General features: G+C 40.1%; 1 protein-coding gene across 1 annotated transcript in view; it reads right to left on the bottom strand.

The window, feature by feature from the left end:
* Positions 1 to 25,784, bottom strand: part of IMPG2 (interphotoreceptor matrix proteoglycan 2) — a 58,422-nt gene that overhangs the window by 5,888 nt on the left and 26,750 nt on the right. Inside the window, exons 6-16 of the mRNA XM_026793543.2 lie at positions 17,742 to 17,788; positions 17,193 to 17,284; positions 14,181 to 14,342; positions 13,066 to 13,124; positions 11,744 to 11,761; positions 9,644 to 9,888; positions 8,929 to 9,011; positions 4,917 to 5,229; positions 2,791 to 4,448; positions 1,720 to 1,939; positions 303 to 513 (exon numbers count right to left, since the gene is read on the bottom strand). Coding sequence (XP_026649344.2) covers positions 303 to 513; positions 1,720 to 1,939; positions 2,791 to 4,448; positions 4,917 to 5,229; positions 8,929 to 9,011; positions 9,644 to 9,888; positions 11,744 to 11,761; positions 13,066 to 13,124; positions 14,181 to 14,342; positions 17,193 to 17,284; positions 17,742 to 17,788 — 3,108 coding nt within the window. The remainder of the gene's footprint in view (positions 1 to 302; positions 514 to 1,719; positions 1,940 to 2,790; positions 4,449 to 4,916; positions 5,230 to 8,928; positions 9,012 to 9,643; positions 9,889 to 11,743; positions 11,762 to 13,065; positions 13,125 to 14,180; positions 14,343 to 17,192; positions 17,285 to 17,741; positions 17,789 to 25,784) is intronic.

Raw genomic sequence — 25,784 nt, 5'->3', positions numbered from 1 at the left:
TAAAAGTGATTTGAACGACTGAGTGTGTTCCATTACAACCTCTATCCCTTGTTAGTTTTATTTTCTGATGCTTCTGTTCTATTAATTTGTTACTGTCTCATTTCTGATATATACATAGGAAAACTAGTGTTAGTACTGCGACTTGCACTGAGCAGCACAACATGAATGAGTATCACAATCTACTCACTTGCTACACAATACTGCACAGAATTTTGGACAAATCCTATGGAATGCTACAACAGAGAGGGGACAATGGGAGTTTTCATCCAGGAAGCACAAGTTCCAGCAGCAGGGTGCCCTACCTGCAGATGGCCCCTTGCCCAGGGCTGATGTCACACTTGCCGTCGTTCAGGCAGAAGTTTGGCTGCAGGTCACAGATGCTGTTGCAGGGCAGCCCATCGATGCTGAGGTAGCCAGGGTTGCAGACACACTCAGCTTCCCCACTCCAGCGATTCACCAAGCACTCAGAGAACTCGTTGCAGGCCTGGAACTTGCAGGGATCTGCTTGCTCACCTGACAATACACAGAGCAAAAGCTATTAATGAAAGGGGAGAGCCTTAACTGAGACAAGATGCTGGCTGCCTTCTTCTCTAATGGTGTCTTGATAATCCACAAAAATCCTGTGTGCACCTTTCCTGAGAACAAAAAGTTCTGAGGTGAACAAGCACTAGCAAATATTCCTCTGTCTGCACATGCCAGTGGCATGGCTAAGACCACCCAAAAAACAGTCAAAAAAGCAAGTATAAAGTAATCTTTTTCATACTGTAACAGAGAGTGCCTCCTATTTTCTCTGCTGGAATTCTCCCTTACAAATGAGTAAACCACAGGTGATCTCCAGTATTTCTTGCTATGGAACACCTAGGCAGGATATGAGGAAGGGCAGTGGGACTTCAGGCACTCACCGTCTGCTGTAAGGGGATTTGCCTATTTGTCTGCAAGGAGCATGAGCTTGTAGCATTCAGACATCTCACTTGTATCAGGCTTAAGAGGCTGGCATACAGCTAAACAATCAATATCAGAACACATACCATGCTAATTAGACCATTCTTATTGGAGACCGATCTGGGATGAACAGCTACCATATGTCAACAGGTCAGCATTTTTATTTTTCTCTAACCTCAAAACAGGAGATATTCCTGGGTCGCTTATGTGGTAAACTACTGGCTAACTTGGACAGGGGAAAAAACCAAAACAACCTTCTCCCTGTACCAGAGAAGCGAAGCAAGAGGGCCTGTGACTTTTTAGTGCAACCAAGACCTTACCCCAAGCCTGAGGCGGCAACTGTTACCTGTGCAGATGCCCACCTGGCAAGTAAACTGGCTACCACCTGTGGGAATAACCATGTGGAGTAAGTTCAAACCACACATGAAAGTAAGCACAAGAGAGATGGGCACCACTGTTCTCCCCGAGCTGTCTTCTCCTCCACTCCCCAGGTCAAATACAGGGGCATTATACAGAATATTCCATGAGTTATTTTTTCTCTATAAATCTATATGGACCCCATACAGCTTTCTCTGTCTGGGTCCCACTTTGACTGTCATTTCTTTAGTACCAGAGCAGATTTTCATTAGTTTGTTTTTACTCTATGAAAGACTGTCTTTCTAAAGCCCAGCCTGTGAAAAGCAGTGGGCAGCCTCTGAGCTGTTGGGATCCTTAGCACTTAAACCAGACATTTTTCTGGATCCCTTGCTTTAAGCTGCATTTTCCTGCTGTCCTTACCCGATTCAACATCCAGGGAGTATTTATCAATGGCCAGGTTCATGGTGTGATATGCAGTGTTGCAGAAATCTTCCAGGATCATGTACACAGCGTTGGTGACGTTCCGAGGCACAGGTTTGGCAAATTTCATTCGACTGTTCACCACAATGCTGCCATTTCTGAAGTTCAGGATTTCCAGATTCTGGAATCCTGTCAGATTTGACTGAAGGTAGGGCACCAGCTGCAACACAGGGGATATGACAGAAAAGCTAAATCTTTGAGTCTCTCTGCTCAAGCCAGTTGCACTGTTACTGCAATGGACAATTAGAGTCTGAATGGTTTTATCCAAATCCTACATCAAGGGCATTAATCTTTACCCAGCTGAGGTCTGTGCTGGAGCCTGAGTACTTCAGGCAATTCTTAAGAGTATAGCAATTTTCAAGGAGTTTCTAAAAATCTACAATTCAGAAATACAGTTCTCAAGACACATGTTGTGTTCTCCCTTGATCTAAGTACCTGGAATGCTTGCCATTTCACAGGGTTTTTCCTTCAAGCATGTCCTCCTTCCCTCTCTCTGCTTTTCTTCCTTCATCTCTCACTAGAGAATGTTTGTTTCACTCAGAAGAGGAGAATTCCCCAGTTAAAATTTGGCAGTTGTTGCTGTGTAACTCCTGTGAGGCTTTCCAAGTCATCAGTCAGGTTAGGAACAGCTTAATTCTCTGAGCTACCTTTTACTTAGGACAGGTTGAATGTGTGGCAGAAAAGTTACTTGCTCACAGCCCCAGGTTTTCTTGCTTCTCCCTCTCTATACAGTAAATACAAAGCACTCTGGAAACAAGTAGGGGGAGTGAAGTAGTGACTTCAGCTACACTGCTATATTTATTAACATCAGCAGAGAGAGACTATTATCTGAATAAAAGATGAACTGCATTCCACCACCCATTTCCAGACAGAACTTTCCCCACAGAAGGACACAAGTCTTATATGTAAACACCAGTTTTGAGCTGCTCTCTGCGAGGGATGACTAAATATAATTTGCAAACAGGTTTTGTCTATCTGGTAATGGACATTTAGCACAGAAGTGACTCTTACCAGTTCCAAGAATCGCTGCTCCAAGGCTTTGTATTCAGGGGAGTTTTTATTAAACAGGTCCTCTGAAAACATCATGTTGGTGACCCGAAGGCTGAAGAACACAACCAGAGCTCGGGATGGGACAGTGCTGCTGTAGTGAGTTTCGTGTGTGGCCCAAGCCACACTGGCCATCTCTGTGGACTGGACATGAGTGGTTAGCTCGACGTGACTTTCAGTCATTCTCCTTCCCTCCTCAGTCTGCTCAGGAGAAAACTGGGCAGTGCTAACATGACCCAGGTCTACTGAAACATCCAGGACTCTTGTTGTTTCATCTCCCAGCTTTGTTGAGGTAGCCGCAGACAATGATGGTGTGGATCCGACAGGAGGGAGGTGGGACGGAAGCTCAACGGTGCTTGTTGTTACACTCACTGTTTGATAATCCACAACAGTGCTGAAGCTCATGGAAATATGTGTGCCATGGTCTGTACCATCCTGTCCACCAAAGCCCTCTAGGACAAGGGTGTGATCTACTGCAGAAGGAGCTGCAGCTGAACCTTGAGTAACCATTGCTGGCATTGCTGGTTGCACTGTCTGATCTAAGGAGGTTTCTAGTGCCCTGTCAGTAGGCCAAACATCAGCTGGCTCCTTCACTGCTGATCCATGGGTGTCTTGGTCTGCCAGTGATGAGTCTAGGGCTTGCTGCTCTTCTGTGGAAGCAACAGGCTTTACCACAGAAGGATCTGCAGTCAGAATAGTTTCTGAAGAGATTGTGTCCAAGTGTCCTATTGTAGCAGCTTCCATTACATCTGGCTGCTTCACTGTGAATGGCTCTTCCACCACTGCCCTGTCTTCACTTTGGTGTTCAACTCCTTCAGGGATTATGTTCTGGCCTACACTGGACTCCTCGGGCTGCTCCATACTGACAGTCCCTGTAGATGTATGGAGACTATCTTCCACAGACAGATCTGTATGTGGTGGTGAGACAGGGGCCTCTCCAGTTGGCATGACAAGAGAGGAATCATGCATGCCCAGAGTTTCTGTCTGTGTAGATGGTTCCACAGACGATGGCTCTTCTGGCTGTAACAGAGGTACTTGTGGAGTTGTAGTCTCTGGAAAGACAAATATTTCAGACTCATCAAGGAAATCTTTTATATTGACTATCCCTTCATTCTCATCTTTGGAAAGATCATAATCTAATTTATTACCAGAGTTAAGAATATAGTCTAAAATCATGCCTTCAGGAATATCCTCAGTTTTGGTTAATAAAGACTCATTGTCATCTTCAAGCCAGCTATCAGGACCAGGGTAGAAAACTGGTTCCAGGGTTGCTTCTTCCCAAGGCCAGATACTTGATTCCATTTCTTTTCCTGAACCATCAAAAGCTGAACCAGACCCATCATCATATATAACTCTATCTCCAAGAAATACATCAGTTTCATCTTCCATAGGGGGCACTTCTAAGGGAAAAGGAATTTCTTCCACAGAGTTTGCACTGTCACTGCCCTCAGGACTACCTTGGATTACTTCTTCCTTCTCTTTAATATCAGTCTCTACAAGTGATGAAGAGGCCACTGTTGGTGCAGAAAGCAAAGGAACTGCATAGTCATCGGTAGATGGAGATTCTTCAGGCACAAGGTGAGAAGGACTTAAAGGCAAAAGTTCTTCAGATAGTCCAGTGTCTTCAAACATTAAAAATAAAAACAAATTGACAATTAGATGTTGTTTGTGATAAAAAGTGTCAAATTTCATTAATTTTATTATCTGCAGATCTGTGTTTCACATTTTCCATAATATATTCCGGCCTTTGTATGCCAAAGTCATAAAGACCCCTGTTAACTTCTCCCACTTTCCCTTCAGATATATTCTATGGCCCAAGTCAAGACATACAAAATTACTTTTATGCTATTTAACATGTGCCATGTATGTATAATTTCCAGAAGAGAGAAACAGGTATTATTACCTATTACAAGCATTTTACCTTGGTATATAACTCTTGGATACAGGCACAGACAAAAGGTAAAAACTGGCAGAGAAAGATACTCAATTTTTAGACCTTTCTGAAAACTCATTTCAGTGAACTATAATTTGGTGAGTATCAGGAAATACTTGTACCCAAATTTAAGCTTCAGTCAACAGCATTAACTTACCATCTAAAGAACTAGGGGCTGAAAGCCATTCCAGAGAGTCCGCAGCATCATGCTCCAACACTGGTACAGTGACTAAATGACTAGTCTCTAACTTCTGCCCATCAGGCAAAGAAGTGACATCAACCTCTGAGGAAAGTGGAGCTTCAGGTGCCAAAGCAGCCTCATGGTCAATGTTCTCTGTTCTTGGCTGGATTTCATTGTCACTGGCCTGCTCAGTGTCTGAGCTGGGGTCTGGTTTGGTGTGATCAAAGGGCAAGGCATTGCTGACAGTTGACTCATCTGCAGAAGGACGTTCAGCCAAAAAGGTGCTGTCCTGGAACACAAAGCCACTCTTAATATTTCCACTGTTACAGGGGAAACATTGTCTGCATTGGGCTGGACACACAGAAGGGGTTAACAGCAGGCAGGGGTTAAGGGAACTCAGACTGCTGCCTCTGAGGGAGCAATGCACAGCAGCAGGGTGAGGGGCAAATACAGAGCCTGCTAATCTTGTGCAATAGACGTGGAAGATGCACATCCCTCTGACAAATGCCACGTCCAGTCATGTCCACCAAAAAGGGAAAGGCGCCATTCTGATTGCTTGGTGTGCAGAACCCCAAAGGGTATTAAGAGATTTACCATCTATATCCAACCCCATCTCCTTTCCTATGCTGAAAAAAATCAATCTGTCGATCTCCAACTAAATCAAAGACAAATGTTTTCTGCCTTCCTAAAGCATGATGAGGTTCTAACAGCTTATCCAGGTTATTCATCAGCCACACAACCAATACAGTAATTGTAGTATTTCAGTTACCGTGATACATGAAACAATGTAGAAAGTGAACTTCAATGGATGCATGCCCAGTTATCATTTATTGATATCTTTTAGTTTGTGGGTATGAGAACCCAGAGGAATAAGAGAGACCAGAACGTAATGAAGAGCATTTAGAACTTGGAATAATTTATTCTCAAAGCCAAGATACCTTTGCACAAAAAAAAAAAAAAATCTATCAGCAGTAATGATGAAGAACAAAATGCATGCAGAATGAATTTGTGAATTATTTGAAATGTGCAAAATAATCTGTCATTACATCTCCAGTTTCCACAATGTTTACTTACTATTCCATGTCCCAATCATTAGTTGGTTTATAGTTAAAGTAATTAGCATATTTCATCTTTGAAAAATAATCTCCTACTATGGTGTCTGATGATACTAGAAAAAGGCAATAAAGATAATAAGCTTTTTGGTCAAGGCTAGGAAAGCAAGCTGATAGCCTAAAACCCAGGAATTAGTGTTCTACATGGATACCTGCCCACATATAAATGCTGTGCAGCAGTGGGATATGGATCAAAAACCCTGTAGGGTATAATGAAACACTGTCAAGCAATTTCCAAAAGCAGCAATTTGCTGAGGGCTAACAAACTGCCAGTGGTGACAAGTTAAGTAAAGTTACAGTGGACACAGGTTTCTGTAATTTCAATTCAAAACCACTGTAATAATTCCTGTAGCTCACTGTCCCTGTCAAATCACTTTCTGTTGCTTGATCAGCAGGAGTAATAGGAAGAAGCCAAATACTTTTCAATTTGAGATTTTAGTCCAGGTTGAAATGTGGGCGAATTAAATTTTCAGCTTAATTCAAACTGCGTTTGAATGCTTTGGAAAGAGGCCAGTTAAGGTACTTTCTGTTCTTAAATTACTTGTGTGCATGTAATGATCATATTTAAAAATGCCAGTTGTTATGCCACCACAGTTTAATCAAATTTTTTAATTTATATTGTGACAATCAGTTGAAAAGTATATGTACCATAGAGACATGTACTCCAGCAATTTTATTTTTGGCAAGACTAGCCACTATAAATAAAGCTGTAAAAAGAGTTACTGTACAAAATTAGAAATAAATTACACATATAAATTCCATAAAGAATGGGTTAGGACTACCAGTAATTTCTCCTCAATACATTTATTTAATGTAAGCATTTAGTTGCCAGGGATTTCACCTAATCATTTATTTCAATGTGGATAAATGCTCCTATGGCAACTAACATTATTCAAAGATTCTTGTTACAGAGCAATATATTATTCTAACAAGTTTAATATTATATTGGCTACTTCTGGTTTTCACCAATGTAAAAGGCTTACAAATATGATAGATGGCTGTAAACACAGAACACTTCTCTCTGATTTTTCATTTTCTGCTGCCAGAAAGGCATTGTCCTTTCCTCAAGCCAGAGTGTTCTACCTCTTACAACTCAACATAAACAAGAAAATACAGATTTCAAAAACTAGAGCTGATTTTTGCTTTACTTTTAAAGAGAAGTGCAAAACTCAAAAGAATCAATTGTACCATCTAGTAGCATTTGGATGGTGAAATCATGACAGTCCCATGTAATGTCATGATATTGGTATGCTAATACAAATCCAGTATATTCTCAAATCCCCTGGGAAAAACTACAGCAAAATTCTTTTCTATAGGTAACAGTTCTGCTTGAAAGCAGCTACTTGAACCATAAAGGTTTGACATCTGTGGAAATAGTTGATCAATTTTGTACTTTTAAGCATATTTAGGATTTTCTTATATTTATCTGAAGCTACTTGGCAAATTACCTGTGTATTGCAGATTGTACACAGCTGGTTTGAGGATTTACTTGATACCTTTTACATAATCAGAGTTTTTGACTGAAGGTATAGAAGCCTTTATTCACAGTCATGATTGGAGAAATATTACTTCCACAATTTTTGTCATAATAATAGTCCCAAAACCCAGTTTAAAATTTATTATTGCAAAGCTACCACTACTCTAGAATATCTTCCAGCCTTAACACATGTCAGAATGGCAGAATTCTTTGTCTTACTAAAATAAACATGTACAACATTTTAGACTAGTTAGATGTCTCCAATAAGATGCATCCAGTAAAGAGAAAACCTTTTCCTGAAAGCCAACCTAAATTCATGTTTATCTACACCATGTTTAATCCATTATGGTGAATCCACACAAATTTTCATTTTAGACATCAGTGAGTAGTTTTTAAGACTCAGCAAAAGCTGTCATGAAATTAAGAACATTATACCTACGTCCATTCTAACAATATTTGCATTCTGTGAAAACAAATTTTGCCTACATAAACATTTCAGAAGCTGGTTAAAATTAAATGTGTCTGTGTTCATAACATTATCTCATGATGGACTGAGTGAGAACCTGCCATCCTGCGCAAGTGGATCTGGATTTTAGGGCATGATCTGAGCTCATTTCTTGTTGAAAGCACATCTGTGTTACAGAACAGAGTGGAGAGCAGAAACCAACTGCCCAGACAATGATTCAGCACTCAGAAGATCTCTCTGTTGGCAGAACTGACTGAATTGATCTCAGCATTGCTGGCACCTAACTCGGTATCTTTGCTTAAAGTCTCTTTGCACAGACATGGTCAGGGACACAAAGTCTCCTGTCCAATATGAAACTCAAGTCTGTGCCTTGGATTATTCCAGAGGGAGTCAGAGGAGACAATTACAATTTCAAGAGACAAAAAAAAAAACCAAACCAAAACAAAACAATAAAAACCAAACCAAACCAAACCACAACAAAACAAAAAAAAAAAAAACCCACACAGTGTCAGTGTCATTTTCCTCTCCTGGTATTAGGAAGATAGACATAATTTTAAAACCAAATTGAGAACTTTGTTTGAAATAAATACAGTAACAAAAGGAGCTTGTGAAACTTAGCATTTTATCTCTTCTAGCAGCCAGCTGTAGGATTTACATCTATTTCTTCTTTCCAAAGAAAGGTAGTATCATAGAAGGAAGAATCACCTCTTTAGAGATGTTAACAATCAAAATAAGATGATCACAGAAAACTGTTGGGCAGCAGACACTAGAATTATCATATAAGAGGTTTTACCAGTTTTTACTCCGATACTTCATTAGTACTTGCTCTGCATGAACAACAGGATAGAGAAGCTCTGTGTTGGCTACAGTTCTACCTTGCTGAACTAAATTGTTCAAATGCATCCAAAGGCCACTGCTCAGAACCATACTCACATCAAACTCCGGGCGCTCCAGCACAACTGGGTGCTCAGTAATCCAGGATGGGTCTTCTGATGTGGAGTGCAGGATTTCCTTCACTGTGGAAATAGAAACACTTGGGATCTAAAGGCTGCATAACAGTGTGAGGAAGTTGTGTTGGAAGACTGACTGGAAAACCCTCTGTGGTTTCAGATTTGTAAGTAAAGTCTTATCAAAAATTTTTCCAGAATGATTTTGTTTCTGGAAAAGTCTCCAAATCACTGACAGGAAGTGAAGGGGAAAGATAAGAACAAAGGGGTGTCAGCACTCTTTCATCTCCTCTAGCAGATCACTGAATATTCAACAATAATCTGGGTATTCCCTTTGCGCTGGCTAGGGCTAACACAGAGCTACTAAATTGGAGGTCACCCTGATGCAATGTGCACCATGTGGACCATGTTTCTCCCTTTTATTCCTATTAATTTTTGAAAGTATTACCGAAACTGTACGCCACAAACCTCAGTTTCAAAATACAAATTAAAATAAAATGGGGGGCTAGGCTAATGGATCAAGAATAGAGTGTTACTGCTAATGACTTGACCTGGTTAAGATCAGAGCAAAACAGGCTATAACACAGTTGATTTTTTTCTGTTTAATTTTTCAGAAGACAGCTGAATAATTCACTCATCTGAGATTTATTTTATAAGAAGTCAGATGTGTGGCACACCAATGCACCACAATTAATACCCACCATTAGTAAGCTGAAGAGAGTTTGGGTCTAAAGAGATGGAAGCATTTTCAAGCAGAGCGTTTTTCTGGAGGATCTCAGCAATATAATCTCGGAAATCACTGATGGTGTACACAACTGTTGGATTATCCTCTATGCCCATGAAGGAGTTGTCCTCCACCTTGTTTGAATGAAGGTTAATCAGGTCCCAGGTGGCATTGCTGATGGCTTTTCCATCAAATGTGACAGCATAGTGAACTTCCACCCCACTTCAGTCGTACAAAGAGAAAGAATACAGATGAAAAATTCAAGGTTTTCCTAAGCAAGCAATCGCTATATTTTTTTCACAAGGGCCCATGCCAATACCCTTCTTAATACAAAAATAGACAGCTTTAAAGGATCAATAAAAACAACTTGATTCTTTTCACAAAGTTCTCAAGGGAAATGCTACCCAAAACTGACATTTGGTCTGGTGCCAGCACCATATTTTTGCTAGTGAATGGCAGACAGACCACAGGCAGACCAAAACACTGACTTTCTGCAAGCATTGTTAGTGGGTCCACCAGCATGTAGTGGAGAGAGTAGTGATTTTAAGATCATATTAATAATAGGAACATCTCTGAGGTATGAAAATACACAAGAAAAACACATTGCAATCTACAGTAGCAAGTGAGAGCCCTAATCTCTGTCACTGTGCAGTGTTAACCCGCTTGAAAGAATGTTTTTAATGGCAATAAAATAGTATTTCATTCATCAAATTGGGAAAATTTATCTAGGTTCATTTGATCATGTATTCTATAACTCAGTTTTTTATCTGGATGTCCTTTTCCACACAACAGACTAGGCTGCAATCAGATTTACCATACAGTGGGCATAAGCACAAGGGAACTTTACAAGATACAACACATTTTGACTGTAGACAGAACACAGCACGAAAAATTAAGTAACCTCTGAAGCATTAAACATGTGCTCTGAACACAGGTTTCCCTGATTCCACAGAGCTGGATTGGATTTCTGAAACAATGGTTCTGTTCAGAGAAGTCTTTAAAACCCCAGTTCCAGATACAACAGAGAAAATTCACAAACTCACTGGCTAAACCCAGGAGCCTGGGGTTGTGCTGCTGGCTCTGTCATTGACATGAGCCCACCACAGGCTCACCGTGGGCACTGACTGCCAGCACAGGAGATTAAAAAGCACAGCAGCAGTGAAAAGGCACAGGAAAGATGGAACAGAGTGTGCTCCTCAAACATAACATTTAGGTTTAATGCAACTGTTCTGCCATTCATAATGCCTAACAAATAACTACAACACCATCCTCTTTCTGGAAAGGGCTGAGCATCTGGTGCCTGGAACATAGCCCTTGTGAACAGTTGCATATAGTTTGCAAAGAGATTTGTGTTTCTAACCTTTTTTTAAAAGTCAGAATGCTCATTCTCTTTAAACTTGTTCATGGAAACTGGCTATGCTGAGACACACACAAAACAAATTAATACATTTAGCAAATTAAGGCTACAGTTCTTCTGTCTTGTGACATTATTAACATACCAAAGAAGGAAAATTCTGGATTCTTAACTTGCATATGTCTGATGGAAAACAAGTCCAGACTAATCCCATGTTCTGCTAAAGAACATTTATTAAAGTTCTGCTAAGATCTGCAGCATCTCTGGCCTTGAGGCAAAGCCAACAGCCTTTGCTGGAGAACTGTGGGGTTCTTATCTACTTCAATTTCAAGTAATAATAATCCCATATCTATTCAAGACCTTGCTGCAAAGTATGAAGACTTTGAGTCATTATTCAGCAATCTTGTTTTCTTCACAAAAGTTACTCCAGTAGCTGACTTGTGTTTAGGGTGATTTTTGTGTTTTAGGATGATTTTCCTGAGGGTTCTGTTGTTTTGTTTTTTTTTTTTTAAATTATGACTCAAATAAGCAAATTAGGTTTATCCTTAATTGAAACAGGTCAGTTACTTGCAGTTCCTGGTAGAACTTTCTCTCACAATATTTATGTTAAATAACTATCTAGCTCTGAACACAAGAATACAAATCCCAAAAAACAATACCCTCCAGCCAAACATGTTTTTCCCATCTGTATTATGACAATATCTATAAAAAAGTTGTCTTTACCTGTCTTCCTCGGAAGGGCTGAACATAAAAGCAAAACAGAACAGCAAAACTTGTTATATAAACATCATAACTTCCTTTAAGTCATTAAAATTTAACATGTTTGCTTTGGTATTCTACAGAGCATAACCATTTGAAAACACATACAGGAAAATCCTTTTTAGTTGCATATTTATTCATAGTTACTCAGCTATATAACAAATTGTCCTGCTTTCAGTGAACTGAAATATTTTCTATTGATCCCAAGGAATCAGCAGAGCAGAGCCATCTCAGATTATTGTAAATAAGGCAGGTAAATTGCCGTCAGTATCAAGAAGATCAATGCTCGCTTATTCCACCTAAAGGTTTAACTTACAACCAATGGGTTTTTGTCATGCGCAGCAGAGAGCAGACTTTGCCAGAAATATCAGCCTTTTATTTGTCTTCTCACATGAACCTAGTGCTTGCAAACCTGGACTGCAAATACCAAGATGGAAGGTCTTGTTGCCTTCCAGGCTGAAAACTGGATGTAGCCTAGGGTTCCAATCACAAGACCTCTCTTCACTACCATTGCTTTGGTACCTACATGTATGCTAATTAAAATACTCCAGACAATAAATTCTAAGAAATACAGCTTCCAGTCTCAAAGAAAACACAATTTAAATGAACTCATTAAAATACTCATTAGATTCTAAAAGTTATATCCAGTCCATTCAAGAAAAATTACACTTTGTGAGCCCTGTACTCCAAGTCAGATATTTTACATTTGATGCATTAACTTAACAAATTAGCTTTAAATGTCACTCTGAAGCACAAATGGATTTAAAATAATATTTCTAGGAATACAGAGAGTTAAAAGATTCCATATCATTTATCAAACTATCCCCCACCTCTCTTTTTTGATCCAAGACAGAGAGACCTTTACATATCCTAAACACTAACCTTTAGAGTCATCCCAAATTAACATTAAGAATTTGAAAAAGAAATTTAAATACACCACTTTTTTCCAAAAGGATTTCTGTGTTCTTCCTTGTTTAATACTTGGATATATTAGAAGTAGCAGATGTGAATATATCTTTTAATTTCAGGATAGAATCTTGAACAATAAGGCCTTGTCTTAAAATCACAGCAAACATTTCATGTGAAGAATGCCAGAAGGAAAAAAATCAGTTCTGTATTTCTATTTCAGTTGCATATATAGAGGTACCAAATATGAGAGCAGTTAGTTAATACATCCCAGAATCTCCCAAACACACACCTGACATCCTGCCAAGCATCATGTCAGCTCATTGCACCATCCTACATGATCATGTTCAATCACCATATATGCATCAGGATCTTTTTACCTGTAATCCAGAACATGGATGCTTTTGTATCCAGGTAGTCCTTCAAATACACTTTTAATCTATTTTGACGGAAAAACAAAAAAAAAAAAAAATTAACACAGATTCCGTTCACTTCTGCTCATGTGGTGAAAAATTACGAAGTGTTTCTAGCATTGTCCAAAAATGTATCTGAGCTGTTATATCTAATAGGTGAAAAACAGTTATATATTCCTTTCTTTATGGAAGAGTAGTTTTGGTGACATTCTTTCATTATTAGAAAAAGGGGAAATAAAAAGTATGAAGAACAACATCCAGCGTTCCCCAAGAACCGCATAGAAACATTCCAAGGGGAGAAATGGAAAGAGACTGCCAAGATAATCAACTGTGCTACAGGAGACAAAACCAAGACAGAGAATACTGAAAGTTCATGCTGGTTTAGAAAGTTTTTTGGCTTCCAAAGATCCTTGCCAGTTGAGGGTTATTTTTCGCTCTGTAAATTCTTGTTCCCCTCCCCCATCTCCCTATTTTTAAACTGTCTCTGGTGAGACTTAAACAGTCACAATGCTGCTGACTTTTTTTCCTGAGAGCTTCTTTATTCAAACTCAGAGAAAACCAGGCAAGGGATCAAAGGAGTGGGATATCCATGTGCCAGGTGGACTCTGTCCCATCCAACATTTTTTACACATACACATACCATGGCATTGCTACTGGGACTCACAACTAGGATAACTAAGATGTCTAGCCTATGCTAGCAAGTCGTGAAACTCATGGTGATGCTTTTTGGCTGCAGTGAAGAGTACATTTCTTTCCCATTTGGCCCAGGATCTGGCACAGGGTTAGCCCTATTAAAAAGGATTCAAAGAACCAACCCAAACTAAATGGGGCTAGAGAAAATATAAGCCTCATGATAAGCAGCCATATGACAACTTAGATGCCTCTCCAAAGGGAAAAGGCAGACACACACCCAGCTCCCAAAATATTATGGCAATATAATTACAACCGTCATAAACAAAATAAAAAACAAATATTGGAAATCACAGGTAGACAAAAATCAGCAGCCCTGACACAGATGCTTCTTTCTGCTCTTGCTTTGCAGAGCCAGCAAAAGGAAAAATGAAGTTAGGGAAGGGAATCACCTGAGAAATGAATCGTTCAGACAGCAGTTGATACTCATCAGCAGATGGGTCCTTCAGCTCCTCACTGTACTGTTCACCAACAATCAAAATGTTGAACTCAATCATCTGCTCAGTTACAGGTCTGACTATCTTCTCATCCTGCTTCTTTATCTCGTTATTGATCTGTAAGGGAAGGAAGAAGGGACAGAAGAGACACACTTAGTGGCAGGTGAATGCTGCAGTGCAGAGCACAGTGTGTGCACTGCTGGAGCCATCAGCACACTTGTTTGCCTGGCACTAACATGGAGAGCTCCTGAAGCCTCAGGGACAGAGGCAGCACTAATGAGGAAGACTACTAAGCAAGAATACTTCCTGAGAATTCAAATATTGAAGATAATTCTCTTCTCCATTTGGATACCTTTATTGCAAATCTATCTCATTGACCTCAGGTACAAAGTGAAATACAGGTGTGTGGGATGTTCACAAAGCAATTTAAAGTGCAACCATGGCTACTCAAACATCTCACTTGAGCACAGCCAGTGTAGGCTGATTTATCCAAAATTTACTCATTTATCACAAGGCTCCTACTCACTCTTCCAGCTGGAAGACAAGCTGCCTTTGCCAAGTTCTACATTTGCAATAACACTCTGTGTTGCTCAGCCTCAGGAGGTGAAGGATCCCCCCCAAATATACAATGGGCACGGGGAATGGGAGCTCTGCTGAGCTAAAGCAGTGGGCTTCAACTGCTCTTTCTACAAAAATGTCTGCTCATTTTTGTATTTATTTCAAAAAGCCCCAGAGCAGTGGTTGTGCAGGGCATCAGGGATGCATGGAGCTATCATGGCTGCCACAGGCAGCAGTGAATGCCAAGTTTTAATCCAATTTGAATGGCTGAGCATGCTTTCTGCGTACTTCCCTAGTATTTTTAAGATAGCATACTATTCCTTGTGGTATTCTGAAAGACACCAGAATTATTTTTTTTTTTTAAATAGAGATTTGTCTGGGAGGGAAGAGAAGGCTGGCTTGTTAACTTTAGCCAAATGTCTTTTGCTTGAGGTTTTGTCTTTGACTATTTACATACATATTTTTTGGTTTTTTCCTATTAAAAAGTAAAAATAGAGAGTCAGAAAAACAGATCTTTTCAATGAAGCTGCAGTCTTATGTTATGCATCATGCAGGAAATGGAAAAAACTTTCTCCTGAAAGTTTATCTGCCATCAGTGAGCAACTTCTACATTGTTTAGGAACCCTCTAAAATTTTTTAGTTAAATTCTCTTTCCAGCCCCTCACATTCCTTTTTCACTGGATAACTCTGTCCAAAGACCATAAGGACTAGTGCATTGCTTAAAGTTAGTTAGCATTTGAGAGATCCAACATTTATCAGGCATATATATAGTGCTATCATTTGGCTGTTTGCAACACCATGTAGTTCAAATAATTTATCAACTCCCCAAAACCTGGTATAGTCAACATACAAAGTGCAGAAGGTGATCTTTGCTCACTCTTGGCCTTGTAATCAGCAATGTATTTTGGCTGCTAAGAACAATGAGGTGGGATATAGCTGTATAGAGTAAAAATGCTGTAGCAGCAGCAGCAATCTAAATCTGATTCCTTTCCCATTTACTGAGTGGTCCTATTCTCTGCTACAGTAGAAGTATTCCAGGCAGTTCTGTTTCAAAAGAAGAATAATTGCTGTTCTTGGGACCAAACCACAAGTGGTTTTGGTACATAATATAAGGCTGGACCCTGCACTTGAGTCACAAGCTGTCTGTTCCATATTCTGTATTTATTCCAACATCAGAGCTCCAGTCAGCACTGAAAGCTCTAGGAGAATGCACAGTTTGGTTCAGCTTTGTTTCAGGGCCACACTAGGTTATTGAACAATATGGCCTAGTTAATCCCACTACAATAAATCAGCATGTGAAACTTCGTGAGCTTCTCTATGATCCATTGAGAGCTTCATTTTGATATGAAAAAAAAAAGCCAGCTGATTGATTACACTGGTTTACAAAATTTTCTTCAGTCATGTTGGCCCATGAATACTGCAATTGGATTCTAGAGTGTGGAATTAAAATTTCATCTGGAGGACCTGTTTCCTAGAAGCAAATACTGCCCTGGGACCTATGTGGTGGTCAACTTCTAGACCTGATATTTAAAACATCAGGTCTAGACTTCCCTGTGTTGTGAGCTTCGGTTAAATATCACAGAAAGACTAGCTTGTAATATGTTAAATACAAGTTCACCTACATCAACAGAGGAAAAAGAGCAGAATATCAGAGTTGTCAAGGCTGTCTGAGCCTGATTGTTCAACTGATATATTATCTCCCACTGTGGGGGAAGAGGTATTTCAATACCTCTCCAAATGGAAAAAAATATCTGCCCAGGAAAATGTCTTAAAACTTTACAAATTCACATCCTGATTTTATTGGTGCTGTGATGACTTTTTGCCTTTTTTTAAAAATATACCTCTTACATATTCTCAGTGCCCTTGGCATGCATATTTATAATTTCTTAAGTCTGATACCTTAGCATAGCCCTGGTATTCTGTTGGGCCAGGAGACCAAATACCCTCAAGGCTTCACAGCTGGAGGCCAGAAAGCCTTACACTGTCTTGAGAAACCAAGGCCCCCTCTAGAACAGATCCTAGACCAGGATTAGGCCCATCTAGAGGAAAACACCTGAGGATAGGGGGATGTCACACTATTCATTCAAGCCTCTCATTGGAACATCCTTGTTAGATTTACTAATTTGCAAGGTCTGTAAGAGTGTATATGTGATCTACCATGAGTGTGCATTTCAGTGTGTTCCACCTTGGCAAATTGCTGCACCATAACAATCCTTATTAAATACTGAGGTAAAAACCCTTTATCCCTTAACCATATCTGGCTCTTAATTTTAGGACCTGGAAAAAGGTATCACTATGAAATCCTAGTTTGTCTTAACACACCATATTAACAACACTTTTAATTGCTATTAATGTGCAAATGACCATAAACAGTATCATGCTGAACCAAATGAAAAAAACCTCACTCACAGTGGTGTCCACATTGTCATGCTCATGGACGGTGTCACCCGCAGGACTCTCAACAGAGACCTCATAAGGGGGAGGAACATTGGCAGCTGCATCTGAGTTTGAAAGAGAGCAGAAATATTTTGTTTGAGTTTGTTTGTTGCTGTTCTTTTTCTATACATCCACAGAAGCAGTTCAGCAAGCATAAGCCAATAGTCAAATTTGATTCCTATTCCCATCATCATGACAGCAAAAGCATAGGAGACACATGAAAAGCCTGAGAAAAAGTATCAATTACATCAATCACTATAAGATGCTGACATTCTGTTAAGCAGTTGTATTTTTGGAAACATGAACTTAGGTGCAGTAAAACCAGCACAGAAATAATTTCTTCAGCAGGATTTTCATGATTCATGAAATAACAAAATGTCAACGTATAACATGATCTCCAGATTACAAATGGCATTAGAGAGCTGTGAAAATTCAGAGCTCTTTCTGAAATCCAAACACATTAATTCCTCAATTTTCTGGTAATTCAGAATCAGGCTTGACAGCAGTTAGATAAAAACTGACCTCTCAGTGTGGTTACATCAGCATCTGAAGGTGGAGTAGGAGTCCCACTAGATAAAAAACAAATCAGAAATTGAAGCTGGATGTGGTAAGATAAATGTAGTAGTTTTTGATATGTCTGTGATTCTGATAATACACCAAGAAGCACATGTGCAGGAGAAATTTTTCATGGTACTATTTTGTTCATAACTTCATAAAAATTAGGTTTAATGGTATTTCAGTTATATTTTGCAATTTGGATTTTGGGTCATTCGCATCATGCAACACATCATGTGCATCTGTAGGTTGTTAAGCCTCTTATATCCCAAATGACCTGGAGTCACATACAAAAATACATTTTGCCTTCTAGTTCTGTAAAGAAAGCAAATGCAAAGAGATAAACTGTGAAGATAACTGGTAATACCCTATAAACCACTCAGTTTTTAAAATACTCCCCCAGTGCACTAAAACACCATAACTGCACTGAAATCACTGCAAGACGATGGGTTCTTTCCATAATTAATTTTTCTCTGCTTATTTGGAAATCTTCCAAACACAACAGTTTCCAAACACAGTTGTGGGATTCACACACACATATAAAATGACTCTGGGCCAAATGTGAAAAGAGGAACAATCACATGAAGACTGTCAGCCTGAAGAAAAATGAACAGCTTTGACAACGCTTACAGTGAACCCAAGCTGCCTGGAGCCAATTCTGCAAGCCTGAAGCAACTGTCAAGTTACCAAGAGTGGGAGACATGCTCTGACAGAAACTCTTTCCTGGATGAAGGGAAAATTATTTTTGAAATTTGTCATATTGTAAATATATACAGCACAAGCAGTAAGACTGGAGGTTTAACTGCTGGGGAGAAACTGAACATGAACATTGCTGAAGTTCATTGTATTGAGACATTTCTCTCACTTCTAAAGGATCTCCTTTTTTATTGGTGATCATGCTTGTGCCATGAAATACCCATTGCAGCAAGTATATGCAGCAATATATGCAGTGTCAGCCATGCTTCCTGGCCTTGCCAGGTTTATGATTCATATACTCTACCACTGGTCTTGCAGTCCATCCTATCCTCCAGCAAAACTCCACTCAAAGTTGCTATCTTGTCTCCTTCAGGCTGTATAGTCAGTCTTTGCATTACTCCAAAAAAGGCTTCCAGCACCAGCCAGACAACCAGACTCACAGTTACATTCTACAGATACCAGAGCGCCAGCACATGATCAGAGACCATAGTTTCACTGAGTTAATGTCTGAAACACTTTCTCTGTGTCCCCTCACAGACACATAAGGCTTATGTGCCAATAAACAGACCTGAAGGCAAACCTGATGAACTTTCTATTTGAATCAAGAATCTTTTCACCCATCCTTTCCCAGAAGGAACATTCAATCCTCCACAAAATTTAACTATACCAAAACATAGTTCAGGGAATGTTAAACTGACAGGGTGAGATCTCCACAACAATTCTAAAATATGAACAAAAAATAAAAACTTCCACATGAAAAAATCAGAATACTTATTCAAGAATTTAAACAGTACCTTCATGTATTTTTTGCACAAATAAAATCAATGAACTCCATGCAAGATTTGAAGTGTAGCTGTGCCTGCTTCCATCTCAGGGACTCTGGTACCTGTTTTCAGCCAGCACAGTGCAAGACTGCTTTTGAGTTTGCCAATTCCTTGGCAAATTCAGTAAATCTTCAAACCATTTCCAAAACGGGAAAATTTTACTAAAAGTGTAATTTAGACAAGATAGCCTCTCTTAATAATATTTTCTTGAGAATGCTGGTTATGTTTTGGAGGGATTTAGTTTCTTTACTAATTTTTAGTTTCTTTACTCATTTTTATTAAGCAATAAAAACTATTGCTTAATTAATGAATGGTCTGATGAAACATTTTCCAATTAAGTTCACCTAAGTTCAAGATGCCTCTTTTACCAGTTTCAATAGGAAGTAGATTACATCTAAAACAGAATATCACCAAATTACAGCATCAGAGCATTTTAGTGCATCATGTTTAATGTTCAGAAGCAAGAATGACTTTATTTTTCAGGAGAGGTGAACCAGTTTGGGATTTTATTTCTTACAAACTGTTCAGTGGACCTAGGGTCAAAATAGAAACTCATCAAAAGGAAAGTGATGAATAGTAAAAACTCTGCTATGGGATTTTTAATATTCTGGTCTGTTTAAATCTAGCCACTAGCTGAGTCTTGTATCCATTCCCTTTTCTAAGGAAGAAGACAACAAGACACATGATTTGCTGTGGGAAGCCCAGATCCCAACCTGAGACTTGTGGTGCTTGATCCAGGCGGCCACAGGCTGGTCCCCAGTATCCTTTGAGGGGCCTCCAGGCACTCCTGACCTCTAGCTACTGCCCCACAAGGCACAGGTCACCCACACATCCCACATTGTCCCTGCCAGCCTTCTGCACACTTGTGCTGCAACTCAGGGCATCTCAAAAGGACCAAAATTACTATCTGACCAACTGAGCACTCAGTTCTGGGGTGGGTTGGCCTTGGCCAAGGGCCAAACACCCACCCAGCCACTCTCTCACTCCCTCCATCTCCATAAGACAGGGGAGAAAATAAGATTAAAAGCTTCTTGGTTGAAATAAAGCCAGTAAGATCACTCACCAATTACTTCCATGTGAAAATAAGACTCAGCTTAAGGAAAAATAATTGCACATTTGAGTACATTTGGGTAGTGAAAAGTAGACTAACATTAAAACACCACTTCTTCTTCACCCTTTCCTAGGCTCAACTTCACTCTGGACTCCTCTACCTAGTGCACACTCTGCAGGGGCAGCATTTCCTTCAGGAAAAGTCTGCTTGTTCCAGTCTGAGCCCTCCCTCAGCTGCAGGGAATACATGATTTGCCATGGTGTGGTGCCCTTGGCCTTGGCATTCCCCACACCACTTGTTTCTCATTCTTTTTGCTCCCTCTTCCTCTCCCTGTGCCACGTTTTTGCCCTTTCTCACACAGGCTTTCCCTGAGCTGCCACTGCCCCCAGCGCAGGGCTCAGCCAGGCCCATCAAAGGTGTCTGGAACCACCCCAGGGCAGCCCCAGACCCACCCAGACAGGAGCCCCCTGAACTAAGTTGCTTGAGTTTTTAAAGGGAAAATCCTCAAAGTAGACAAGAAACCCCAAATAAAATGCTGTGGCATTAATCACACTTTCAAAAGAGGAGCAGTTTCCAAATGGAAAGGCCTAATATCTTTCTCAATTTCTATTTCTAGGTCAGATTATGTGTCATGGACACATCAAAGTGAAGTTCTCCAAGTTTGAAAAGTCCAAGAGGACTTTCTCTGTCACTGACACAACAAATGGCAGCTCTCCAACAGGGTGCTTGTCACAAACATCACCTTAGGCACTGGTTTAGCCACATGGTGACAACCACAGCCCAAGCCAGGCCTTGGGGCAGCCAGGATAGCACTGGAAGGTGAGGTGAGAGTAAGGCCAGTGTCAAGGGGACAGTTAAGGTTGTGTAGCAAACAACAGACCTTAAGCAACAACAGACCACACTCTTTGGTAATATATTCTTAATGTTAAAAGCCCTAAGCTGAGGGGCTTTTAAATACAAGTCCTCTGCAGCTACCAAATTTTCCGACAGAATTCCACTGCACAGCTGGCTGAAAATTAAAACTCAAGCACTTAAACATCACCTACTAAAATCCTAATAAATCTAACCAAACCAGTCAAGCACCAAATTTGGTCAAATGATCAGCTACCACTTTTAATCAAGAGGATAAAAGTATAGTTTTAAGGACACGTTGTAACCAAGCTTACTTTACTCACAACATTGGTTTTTCATTATATTACCCGAACAATGAGGTTTGCTTTATTTTTGCCTTCTACTTCCCCTCAACATTTTTCAAATGGCTACTTTATTGATCACCTAAAAATGCATCAATTGTACTGGGCACCTCTAATGCAGTCACTCAAAATGCGCATGGCAATGCATATACTGGATTGTCTGAACACATCACTTCTCAAGGTAAGCACAGATTCAAATTCCTGCTCACTTGCACCACTTAAAATACATGGGTTTTTTTATGGTTTTGCCCCAGGATTAATCCAAGACCCACACTTGATTTTTAATTCTACCTACACAAGCAAGGCACTCCAGGTAGAGAGACTGTATTCCAACAGGAGTTTATTGTGAATTTGAGACACAGACACATGAAATGCAATTTCCATTGTCCTACCTGCATGAATGATTCCCTGGATCATCTTGGCTGAGCAGTAAGCAAAATATAAAAACATACACATATGTATGGAGAGGCAGGAAGGAATATGGACAAGCAGAAGTCTAAGCACCAGAACAAACAACACTGCACTTGTGTTTCCTTGCAGAAACAAGCAGTTTCAGATCACACAGCTCTGTTAGACACCAGGATCTGGGCAGGTGTAAGACAAGATCCATGAGGGCCTAGGAAGCTGATCTGAAGCAAACAGTGCTTATGGACAGCCTATAGATATTAATGCAGCAGTCACAGCTCACTAATACAGCCTACATTCCTCTTTTTGTCAAGGCCCATGGTACGTACTTCTGTGTGACATCAGTCATGTCAGGAGAAGACTTGACAAGTTCCAGTCCACCAAAGCATGAACAGAGTTCCACTGATTCATAGGCCTGAACTGGTTCTTTAAGTGCAGCCATACTGTGTTGTTAAGGAGAAACAACACTCTGGACCTGTCAAATGGGCCATCAGTGATACCATTTCACAGCTCCCTGTGAAGTTCTATGAAGGTATTAGTTAGATTTATCTCTACATTTCTCTTCAAGGTTTATGACAAACCCAACTCTGTGGTTGAATAAAATAACGTCTTCAAATTTGTATTACATGTTCTGGACATCTACCAGTTTATCCATTATTTATAAGATTGTTGCCCAATTTGAATGTTCTAAAGTCTAACTGGCTACGTCAAGCATTTTGCTTGAACAATATTACTTCAATTCTCATATTGCACAAAGGAGAGAAAAACTTATTGTCTGATTGTCTCATTTTTAAATATTTCAGTCACACAGTCTTGAACTAGCTAGCATGCAGTTTAAGTATTTTTATGCAATGTCAAAATGCAAGACAAAGCCTTGTATTCAGATTCTCTTCCTTTTAAAATTTACATGCATTCATCTTAATTTTCATTTAGGTAGTTCTTGAATTTTCATCTCTTTTGGTTCTAATTAAAATAGGACAAGCCTTTCATACTTGCTACCAGACTGCAGGGAGCACAAAAGAAAATATACAACTGAAAAGGAACAGTGTGGAACTCTTCACATGTGGGAAAGCTGTGCAGATGATAAAAAAGTCTGAATGAGGAATATCACTGCCAAGTCCACATGCAAACAGTAGAGAAACTCAGGCAGGTTTCTATGTCACTGCAGGCAGAACTGCTGAACTGATAAAATTATCCCAGCACAGAAGACAAACTCTTACTCTTTCAGGAAGTACATTTAGATAAATAGTACAAAAGCCAAATTGATACATCATCCTCATCCATTTCTACACCGCTGATAAAATATGGATTCCAGATTTGCCAAGGCAGGGAACATGGACAGAACACAGGAGGTCTGGACAAGATTTACTGCAACTAATTTCAGTGAGGTTAGAATCAGTAAGTACCATCAGGAAGGACATGCCTCTACTTATTTCATTTCACATTAAAAAATGCTCCTGAAGAAGTGAAAAAGTACTGTGCTACATTCCTCCTTTTAATTTATCCTATGCTCTTTATCTTTTCCTCAGTATGCTGTTGTGCATACAGCACTCAAGCACTCTTGTTTTCCGCTGCAACAATTTTGTGCTAGGTCTTTGCTTGCAGCTGATTCTCAATATCTGGCTTTTGATCCCCCAGGAGTGAGACAAAAGAACTGCCCTATTGTCAAGAGACAGACCCCAATATTAAGAGACAGAACTTCATTGTGTGAAGTGCCAGTGGCCCACTGAATAAAGCAATCAGCAAAAGTCTTTAGCTGATGTAGTGCTCAGACATTTCCAGCTGGGGCAAAAACTCTACAATGTCCACTGTGCTGCTATGTACACATGTGAATTGTGTCCCAAATATTGCTTTTCCTTTTGAGGCTTTCTCCTTGGTGGTACTTAGTTTAATCCCTCAGTTCCTGAAAGGCCAGGCTAGCTGGGCATTTAACCTCTGTGAATGCATACTCTAAACCTTACGGGAACAAACCTCTGTCCCGCTGTTACGCCACCGTCGGTAATGCCGGATTGGGAGTTATTCCAGGAACTAAACCACCAGAGCACAAGGCACCCTTCCATAGGCTGCTGTAAAACTATCCCAGCATTTAGCTAGATGAAGTCAGCTTTTTCCAGCTAGAGAGAGACACTATATTGACATCTAGGTAGGATTGTGTGAGTTGTATCAGACTACTCAGGTCACAGCTTCGATTCTACAGCTGTTTACAGCTTTCAGCACAGTTTTGATTTGATTTAGAGAGGTAGTATAGTTAAAATGACTAACAGATTTCAAGGGCCTGTCTTCCATTCCAGATTAACCCCAAATTAATGAATAGTTTCAAAGAAAAAAAATGTTTCACAGAAAAGAGATTGGTCAAAGCTTATAGAACAGTTTCTTGTGTGAAGGCTATGCTCTAGAACCTATGGCAAAATTTCTCTTGTTATCAGTGGGAAAACACACAGAGAAATATGCCCAGTGCCAGGCCTCCAGAGTGAAATGGCTGCATCTGCACAGTCATCAGAGACACTGGATCTCACCACAGGACACATCAGAGACTTCAGCTAGACCCACACTTCAAGGCACCATCTGGAGAAGCCTGCTCTTCCCTGGCAGTGTGGGAATCTCACCTGAACCTCTCAGCTAGATACTAAGGACAGTCCTGCCTTCCCTCAAGACAGACCAGAACAGTCATCCATTCTGACACAAGAGGCACAGCTGAGTGACAGTGGTCAGATCCTAGCATTGCCCTGCACTGAACCAGCCTCTCTCTGCACAATTGGGTCAGCAGGTGAGACAGCAGTGCCCAGGAGAGGGTAGAACTGCACTCACTTTTCATTTCTGCCGGAAGGACTTGACACTGCATTTACCATCCTGCACCTTAGAGGCTGATGGTGGTCCTGGGTTGGGTATTTATGCTAATTTCTTACAGAACATTTTTAGAAGAACATTTTTTCTGACCTTTACTGGGAGGTGTGGGTAATTTTTCAGGGAATAACATTGGCTGTTGGCAGTATTGAGATGGGACAAGACATCTGGAGTTAGATATCTTCTACCTATGACAGAAAATCATGGCTTTGTTTTGTACAGGACTCTGGCCTTCAAACCTCACATCCTAAACCATAAATGCTCTAAGATGTCCAGAATGGTCTTAGATTAACTTTGGATTTTATAATGTAAAAAATTATTTCTACTAATTTCTCCTGATGTTTCATTACCCAGGGCAAGTCTACCTGTTTCTGTCACTGCTTCACCCTCTATCACCCTCTTTATGCTATAAAACACTACAATTTTCAAGCACAAGACAAACAACAAATTATAGAAAAAAAGATACAGTAAACCCAAAGTTTAAAATGATGGCAATAACAAGGATCCCAACTTGAAGCTATAAACAATCTGAAGCAATACATACTGAAATAAAAGCAGTGTATTTTTGAGACAGATGCAGCACAGCCCCAGAATGAACTGAGTTTGGCAGAGTTTGCCATTTGTCTACTGGAACCCCTTTAATGTTGCCATGGAACACTTCATAGGATGGCTTTTGGACAAGTACAACATTTATCACTCTGATCCACCTTTCACTCAAAAGCTGGTCTTTTTGCACTGTTCCTTTGCTTAGCCCAGTACATGCAGACTCCAGATGCATTGACTCCAATTCCTCTCTTGTATCTCTACATTTACTAGATTTCCTGAATGGTCACATAGGGGGATGCAGTAGGTTTAGGTTTTCAAACTCAAACTTCTTCAGAGCAGGTGGACACTACCCAGCTGACCTGGAGGCTTCAGGGACTGCTCTTGACACAGGAGCACTCAGCTCCAAAGGACAGAGGGACACCTGCCTTTTAGGAATCACATTTGCCACTAT

Source organism: Zonotrichia albicollis, chromosome 2 (assembly GCF_047830755.1).
Source record: "Zonotrichia albicollis isolate bZonAlb1 chromosome 2, bZonAlb1.hap1, whole genome shotgun sequence".
Lineage (NCBI taxonomy): Eukaryota > Metazoa > Chordata > Aves > Passeriformes > Passerellidae > Zonotrichia > Zonotrichia albicollis.
The sequence above is the reverse complement of the archived record's forward strand: the minus strand, read 5'-3'. Positions and strand labels throughout refer to the sequence as shown.